The 8409-nt window shown below is 42.7% G+C and overlaps 1 protein-coding gene across 1 annotated transcript in view; it reads right to left on the bottom strand.

Annotated features, from left to right (window-relative positions):
• Positions 1 to 596: 596 nt before the first annotated feature.
• The window catches only part of LOC146986723 (protein polybromo-1-like), a 44301-nt gene continuing 36488 nt past the window's right edge, over positions 597 to 8409 (bottom strand). The window contains exons 26-32 of the mRNA XM_085777869.1: positions 8051 to 8252; positions 6771 to 6839; positions 4391 to 4553; positions 3858 to 3925; positions 3279 to 3328; positions 2213 to 2426; positions 597 to 963 (exon numbers count right to left, since the gene is read on the bottom strand). Coding sequence (XP_085633995.1) covers positions 800 to 963; positions 2213 to 2426; positions 3279 to 3328; positions 3858 to 3925; positions 4391 to 4553; positions 6771 to 6839; positions 8051 to 8252 — 930 coding nt within the window. The 3' untranslated portion in view covers positions 597 to 799. The remainder of the gene's footprint in view (positions 964 to 2212; positions 2427 to 3278; positions 3329 to 3857; positions 3926 to 4390; positions 4554 to 6770; positions 6840 to 8050; positions 8253 to 8409) is intronic.

Genomic DNA, 8409 nt, shown 5'->3' with positions numbered 1-8409 from the left:
CTGTGTAAATATTTATATTTAATATCTCACTTTTGTCTACTAAAACTTTTATAAATCCGAGGGACGGTGACCACGCCCACTTTAGGAGACGAGTGACCCCGCCCACTTTAGGAGACAGGAAGTCAACAACATTTTTAGTGAAAATTTCATATTACTTTCGTAATAGTATGGTTGTGGCTTACACATTTAATTAGCCTCTTATCACCAGGCCTGTTAAACTCCGATTTTTTACCCAAGTAAAAGTGTTCACCAACATAAAACTTATAAAATAGACATTAACTTGTAATACAATAGAAGCAAAATGTTAACTTAATGGTTCTGGGACTTTCTTGTAAATTATATTCCTTAAATTAAAGAGTTTCACTGCATTTTATTAGCCTGGTGCTTTTATTTTCCTTCCCAGAACAGCGAGTCAACGGCCCCAGACTAATATTTAATTGTCTTTAATGCACAAGAATCTGTGAGGGATTCGGTCAGAAGTGGATTTTTAGGAAAAACAAATCAGACAAATCAACAGTTCACAGTTTAATCGTGAAAGCATGAAGGCATCCATGACAGAATGACAGTCGTATCCATAACAACGTACTTAGAACAGAACATCTGCTGTAGAACAAAACAAAACAAAACAGAAACAGCTTCAACACAGAAAAGCAGCTCGTATGAATGCAAACACAGTTTTTAGATGAAAACACAAAGAGCACAACATTTTTTAGTGAGCGTGACCGTCTCTCCCTGTCTCACAGGTCAGGGGTCAGAGGCTCAGAGTGGGCGGAGCTACAGAGGCTCAGAGTGGGCGGAGCTACAGGCCGTACGTCTGGCGGACGTTCAGCGTGTCTCGCAGCATCAGGTCGCGCAGGCGCCACAGGGCGTCGGCCATCGTCTTGTGGGCTCCTTTGCTCTTCAGCCAATGGGACGGCAGCCTGCTCTCCTGCTCTTTAGTCAGACGCACGTCCTGTTTTTGAACTGAGAGAAGATCAACATTAAAATCATATTTATTAGGGTTATCACCAGTCAAGTGAAGTGAATATTGATCTATTTTTAAAAGGGATACGCCAGCATTTGTTTTTTTACGTGTCTTGCCTCACTCCTGAGTCCATGACCAGCAGATAGACACCATCCTTTCGACTGTGCGTGCAGTAACATGGGAGATAGAGTCGTATCGCCCGTAATTAGCTTAGCTCAAACGCTGGAAGTGTATGGGTAGTGTTAGCCTGCCTCCACCTAAAGTCGCTAATTAGCTTAGCTCAAACGCTGGTTTCCGTTTAGAGTTGCTGAAGAGTTTCTCTGATGACTTCAGGTAGGAGGCAGGCTAACACTACCTATACACTTCCAGTGTTTGAGCTAAGCTAATTAGCGACTTTAGGTGGAGGCAGGCTAACACTACCCGTACACTTCCAGTGTTTGAGCTAAGCTAATTACGGCTCTATCTCCCTTGTTACTGCACGCACAGTGGAAAGGATGGTGTCTATTTGCTGGTCATGGACTCGGGAGTGAGGCAAGACACGAGAAAAAAAATGTTGGCGTATCCCTTTAAAGTTGTGCGATACAGTACTTTGAATATTGTTGTGTTTGAACCAGAAGAAACAGAAACACAATGTTTAATGGTGAATTTATGAATGTGATGTAAATAAGTTCTGATGAGAGCAAACAGCCTTGGATAGACGGCCGGCCAACCTCCGTCGTCATCCCGGGAGAGAAGGCGATCGCTGATTCAGGTTTTTAGAGGTTTACCACTTGCTTGTTAAATTCTTTTTAGGAGATAAATGTTGGTCTCATTGATGAAATCTAACAATTGTGGCAGTAGCATTGTTTGTTTGAATGAAAAGTGAAGCTTCATGTGTATTCTTGGACAGAAGAGCAGCGCTGCCTCGGGGCTCTGTACGTACAGACATCACCACTTTTACATCAATAAATAAATGTTTTACAATTAACCGATCAGTCTGCATTAAGTTTTGTTTTTTTATTAAGTTATATGGTACACGGCTATTTGATTTCTGGCAAAAGCTCGCCGCATCAGCTTACGTAAAAGCCAGTGGAGACTACTGATGACGTATGTGACTGTTGAAGTGGTGTCCCAATTCGTAGGGGTTGACTTTCTACCTCTACCCCTTGTAGCTCCGTTTCAAGGGGTAGGGGTAAAAAAGAGAAATGGGATTGGGCCTTTATGAGCCGACCAATCACTGACCTGAGAGCGTGTCGACCAATCACTGACCTGAGAGCGTGTGGTCCCACTTGCTGACGGTGGGGGCCTCGGCCGTCAGACCTTCGATGTATCGTAGATAGGCCTCAGAGTGCAGCAGCCGCTGGGACTTGGCGGGCGGCGCCACGAACAGCGGCGTGGACGGCTGCTGCAGCGCCGGTTGGCCCAGCTGGCCCTGGCCGGGGTAAGGGGGCGGGGCCTGCTGGCCTGGACCAATCACACCCATCTGCTCACAGAGGAGGAGAGGAGCGCTGTCACTTCTCTGGTTGATACACACTGGAGTTTACACATTCACACATCAATGTAAAGTCTGTCTCTGCAACATCTCACAGGAGGAGCTTTCAGACAGACACGGGTCTGGTTCTGGAGTCTCAGAACCTCGGTGCTTCCTGTTGAACCAGCGTCACACCAGTTTAAAGGGATAGTTCAACATTTAGTCAAATAGGCCCATTGCCATAATCCCTATAGTCATAGCAGTAGGTTCGTTACCTTTAATTGTGGGTGCAAGCTATTTTTAGAACGGCGGAGCAGAGCCGTGAGCTGCTCAGAGCTACGCTACGGAGGCTCATTATGGGATTTCTTGGTTTCCCTCATCAAACTCATCAAATACACAATCCAACAACTCCACAACGCTCTGGTGGACAAGTTGTGAGCTGCACATTCACCACACTATGAGATAATAACACAACGTTACCACACAGAGTTGTTGTAGAGGGAAATTCATGCAAAACCGCTGATGCGCGTTGCCTTCAGGGACAGTTTTTCATCAAGCAGTCTCTGAATTTCCCTCTATATATATTCTACATTATAAATGTTGTTTATTTGACCAGTTTGAATTGAATTCCTGAATCCACCAAACTGCTGGATCAGATGTTTTCCTGATCCGAACACAAACTGAGGGTTTGATCCAGATGAAAACAGAGACTGGATCACATGATCTGATCCGATCTGGTCTCAGGATCTGGTTTTAGTTTAGAAACAACTCATTTTAGAGATTTGATCCGATCCGTGATCCAGGATGTGATCAGATTAAACCTGTTGAACATCTGAACCCTGATGATCCTGGTGTGAAGTTTACCTGAGATCCGTGAACGTTCCCAGCTCCAGCTCCTCCCATGCTGTTGACTCCTGTAGGGATTCAACATGAAGACTCAGTCTCGGTGCTGGTTAACCATGCTGGTTCAGGGCTATTATAATAGTAATAATTATTATAATAATAATAATAATAATACATTTTATTATCAACATCATTAATTAGAGTCAGAAAAGCCAATTATCAATCTGTTTGTTTGAATATCAGGTTTAGTTTGTAGGAAGACAACAGAAAAATTCCAAGGCACTCTCTTAACTATAAAATGCCTTTATTGAATTATAGCATGGTCTAAATGACAATTAAAAACTCTGACGCGTTTCGGCGTCTAGCCTTCATCAAATTGTCATTTCGACCATGCCATAATTCAATAAAGGCATTTTATAGTTAAGAGAGTGCCTTGGAATTTTTCTTTAGTCTTCCTACATCCTCGATCCCTTTCCAAACAGCACCCCTATTTCAAACAACGAGTCCACGAAGCGCTTCCTTTTTTTTGAACATTTTTTTATCAGGTTTAGTTTGTTGAGTTTGTCTCAGTGGCTGATTGGACCAGGACAGATAACCAACCCCCCTGGCCGAGGCCTCGGGCTCTCAGCCAATCGCTGCAGGTTTCCCCTCCAGGGAACAGTAGAGCTCTGTAACAGAGAGTAGTGACAGCATTGGTCCAATGGCAGCGCCTCCTGGTGGAGGAATATGGGAACTGCAAAAGAACTGACATCTCTGCATTGTTGGTGAATGAGCAGTGTGGTGTTTTCAATAATTTAAGGACATTTATAGATCACCCACGTTAATAGCATCATTGAGGATCCTTTACAGATAAACATTAACACATAGGAGAGTAAAAAAACAACACACAAAAAAAAACAGTTTTCTACATTAATGTTTCAATCTGCATTTTATAATAAACAAATTATAAGTATAATCTGATATGACCAAGACACCTAAAAACAAAAACACGGTCGTTTTCATCAATTTACCAGCCAGTGGGCAACACACATACATTGGAGTGAATGAGTTTTTGCAATACCCATATCCTGCCACTAGGGGCGCATGAGGCTTTAACCACGGGAGTCAATGGAGGTGTCCTTACTCTCTTTTACAGCGCTCTAGGGAACAGGAAGCTCTTACCAAAGAAGGTCATTCCAGAGAAGCGGGGCAGAGCGGGCAGCAGGTGTTGGGGGAAGACGGCCCCCCCCATGTGATGCAGCTGTAACCCAGTCACACTCACACGGGCCAGAGCCGCGCTGAACGCCCCCCCCAGGCCTGCAGGACGGGGCGGGGGCAACACAGACACAGCAGCACAGCAACACACATGCAGCAGTCAAACATGCAGCAACTACAGCAGCAACACAATGTTACTACACACTGCAAAAACTCTACATCTATCCAAGAATATTTGTCTCATTTCTAGTCAAAAAAATCTCATTCTACTTAAAATAAGACTCATCACATTAAAAGTAGCTTGTTTTTAGACACTTTTTACTTCTTTCAAGCAGATTTTCACCTCAAATTAGTAGAAAAATCTGATAGTGGAGCAAGTTTTTCTTTCTTATTACAAACACAAAAAACTTGCTTTCACTGTCAGATTTTTCTACTTATTTCAAGTGAAAATTTGTTTGAAACAAGTGAAAATGATCTAAAAACAAGTTCATTTTTAGGTGATGAGTCTTATTTTAAGTGGAAAGAGATTAGTTTGGACTAGAAATGAGACATTTTGACAAGAAATAAGACAATAAGACAAGTTTTTGCAGTGTACGACTAAAGCTGTTAATGTCACTACAGCAGCATCACAATGTAAACAACAAGCTTTAATACTACTACTGTAGAATTAAAGCTGTTAAAGGAATAGTTCACCGTAGTTTCCAGTCATTGAGGCAAGTCACCAGGTAAATTCACTACTACAGGACTGTTGAGGCTGTAAAAATGTAAAAATGTCCTAAATGAGGTAGTTTGCAGTGGACGAGCAGTGTGGAGAAATATTAAAGGGTTGTTGTGTAGTTTTATGGACGTTTTTGTGTCGGGCCCTACAGTATTACTCTCATATAAAGTTCTGGTTGGACTACAGTACGAACGAGTATTTGAGTATTCATCAGCATGAGGACTGAATTGAATTGAATTGAATTTGATTGAATTTCATTTGTTGGTGAACTATTCCTTTAACGTCACTACAGCAGCATCACAGTGTAATCTACTGGAGGGTTAAAGATGTTACTGTTGCCACGGTGATGATGCAGATGAACAGAGATAAAGACACATGAGGAAGTAAAAACACTTTGATGCACATGGACTCAGTCTCAACCCTCCAGGACTGAATCCTTCACCTCCCTCCATCCTTCCCTCTTTCTCTCCTTTCTCTCTTCCTTCTTTCCTCCCTTCCTCCCTTCTTTCCCTTCATACACCCTTCTGCTTCCTTCTTTGACCTAATCTGTTCCCTCCCTCCCGCCATCTTTCTTTCCTTCCTTCCCTTTTCCCTTCCCTTTTCCTTTCTTCCTTCCTTTCTTCCTTCCTTCCCTCTGTCCTTCCTTCCTTGACCCAGGAGGACAACTGAGGGTAAAAGTTATTTCTATTTAAAGCAGAAGTAAGTGATATATTTGTGTTAATCTAAGTCTTAAATAGTTGTATCTTCCGACAGCAATCACTTCTATAGAGTGTTTGGTCTGAAACACGGGTCTGTCAGTCACTCTGCTCTGCTCTGAGCCCAGGAGAAAACTTTCCTTGTATCCTACAACCTTTATCCAATGAGGAGAGAGAACGGCATAAAGGGGCAGTCCTCTCTGTGTGTGCAGCCAAGGGATGCGCCTGAATGTGGTGACGTAGGGACGAGGACTGTTATGGTGCGTTCAAGGAAACTCGTATTTTTCCGACCGTGAAGTGGTACCAGTTCGATCTGGTACGAGTTCACGGGTCAGAAGTTACGAGTGGCCGTTATAGTGACTTTCACCGGTAAAACAGGTCGGAGAAACACGAGTGGGTTGCCTGGAACGCTACAAAGTCGTAAGTTGTGACTTGAAGCTGTAATTTACGATTTCAAAAGCCTGCCTGGAACGCAGCATTAGCGAAAACGACCGGACCACTTACTTCTGCTTTAAGGTTGTGTAGCTACATTTTAGTCATTAACAGTAAAAACACACAGTCTTTTTGGTAGGAAAATAAGAGTATAAGGTAAAAAAAAAAAACAGAATTTCCAAAAATTAAAACGGAAAAAACAGAATTAGGTAAAAGATAAAAGTGATTTTCTAATATATATACTGTTGTTGTTGTGAAGGTTGAGACTGAGAAGAGCATGATGATGAACATGATGATGACCATGCAGACAGCGTCAGCGTCAGGTAGCAGCTTCTCATTCAGACTCTACAGCTTCTGGGGCTCCACCTGCATCCTGGGGGTTACCGGGGTTACCTGGTTACCTGGTTACCTGGTTACCTGGTTACCATGGTTACCAGCCCCATGGCAACCATCACAGCCCTACTGGAGGTTCACCTGCTCTAGGAGACGTCTGGTGATGAGCTCGGTCTCTCTCCTGCTGCTCCGCCACTTTGGCTGCTCGCTCTGAAACACAGTGGTAAAGGGACAGTTCAACATTTATTAGTCAGGTCCTCCTCTCACCATAACCCCCTATAGTCACAGCAGTAGGTTCATCACTCATCAAATACACAATCCAACAACTCCACAACGCTCTGGTGGACAAGTTGTGAGCTGCACATTCACCACGCTATGAGATAATAACACAACGTTACCACACAGAGTTGTTGTAGAGGGAAATTCATGCAAAACCACTGATGTGCGTTGCCTTCAGGGACAGTTTTCCATCAAGCACGGCTGCTGCTGGGCGGAGGGATTTCAGAAGAGAAAGTAGTTCAGAGTATTTGCTTCATGTGTCGTAGTGTTACATAAGTAAAAAGTAAATTTACTTTTGCATGTTCAACCAGTAAATTTGCAGTTTTTTGTTTTGTTTTGTTTTACACTGGTGAAAGTGGCGACTTAAAGAATCTGGTCTGGTGTCAGGTTGATGTGTGTGAAGATCATGAATGAAAACAAAATGTGAATATGTTCTTTGCAAGTCAATTTATGGTGTGCACCCCTTCATTTTCTGCCTGTGCTCCTAAAATTTTAAGTTGGGGGTGAAAAAAAGTTAGTCTGGAGCCCTGAATATGTTATTATCTCATAGTGTGGTGAATGTGCAGCTCACAACTTGTCCACCAGAGCGTTGTGGAGTTGTTGGATTGTGTATTTGATGAGTTTGATGAGGGACAGGGGACCTGGACCGTTCACCGCCATTGTGCTCACGTCTCTGCTCCGCCCATCTCAAAACAACATGCACCGATAATTAAACCTACTGCTACACTGCAAAAACTCTACATCTTTCCAAGAATATTTGTCTCATTTCTAGTCAAAACTAATCTCTTTCCACTTAAAATAAGACTCATCACCTAAAAATGAACTTGTTTTTAGATCATTTTCACTTGTTTCAAACTAATTTTCACTTGAAATAAGTAGAAAAATCTGCCAGTGAAAGCAAGTTTCTTGTGCTTGTAATAAGAAAGAAAAACTTGCTCCACTATCAGATTTTTCTACTTATTTCAAGTGAAAATCTAAAGTAAAAAGTGTCTAAAAACAAGCTACTTTTTAATGTGATGAGTCTTATTTTAAGTAGAATGAGATTTGTTTTGACTAGAAATGACATTTTGACTAGAAATAAGACAAATATACTTGGTAAGATTTTGATTTTGATTGTGACTATAGGGGAACTGTCCCTTTACCTTCGTACTCGGCCTTCCTGCAGCTCTCCAGATTCCTCCACTCGGTGCCGACCAGGCGGCTCAGCTCTCCGAAGGAGAAGTCCGGGTGCTGGGCCTTGATGACGGCTCTCATCTCGCTGCTGAACAGGATGTAGCCGCTCATGTTGATCTTTCGCTTCGATCCTTCCTTCTTCGACAAACCTTTGATCGACTTGGGCGTCGACTGAAAACCAACACAGCAGCCGCCCGGTTAGAAAGAAACGTTTCACAGCTTCAGCTCAGACTATGGGATGGCACGATAAGAGATTTTTTAATTGTTTTTATTGTCAGAGAAATAATCACGGTATTACGATTATCACGATTATAAGGGGTGGGAGAAA

Source organism: Trachurus japonicus, chromosome 5, assembly GCF_045865225.1.
Source record: "Trachurus japonicus isolate A0001 chromosome 5, Traja_1.0".
Taxonomy (NCBI): domain Eukaryota; kingdom Metazoa; phylum Chordata; class Actinopteri; order Carangiformes; family Carangidae; genus Trachurus; species Trachurus japonicus.
This window is presented reverse-complemented; position numbering and strand designations above follow the sequence as displayed.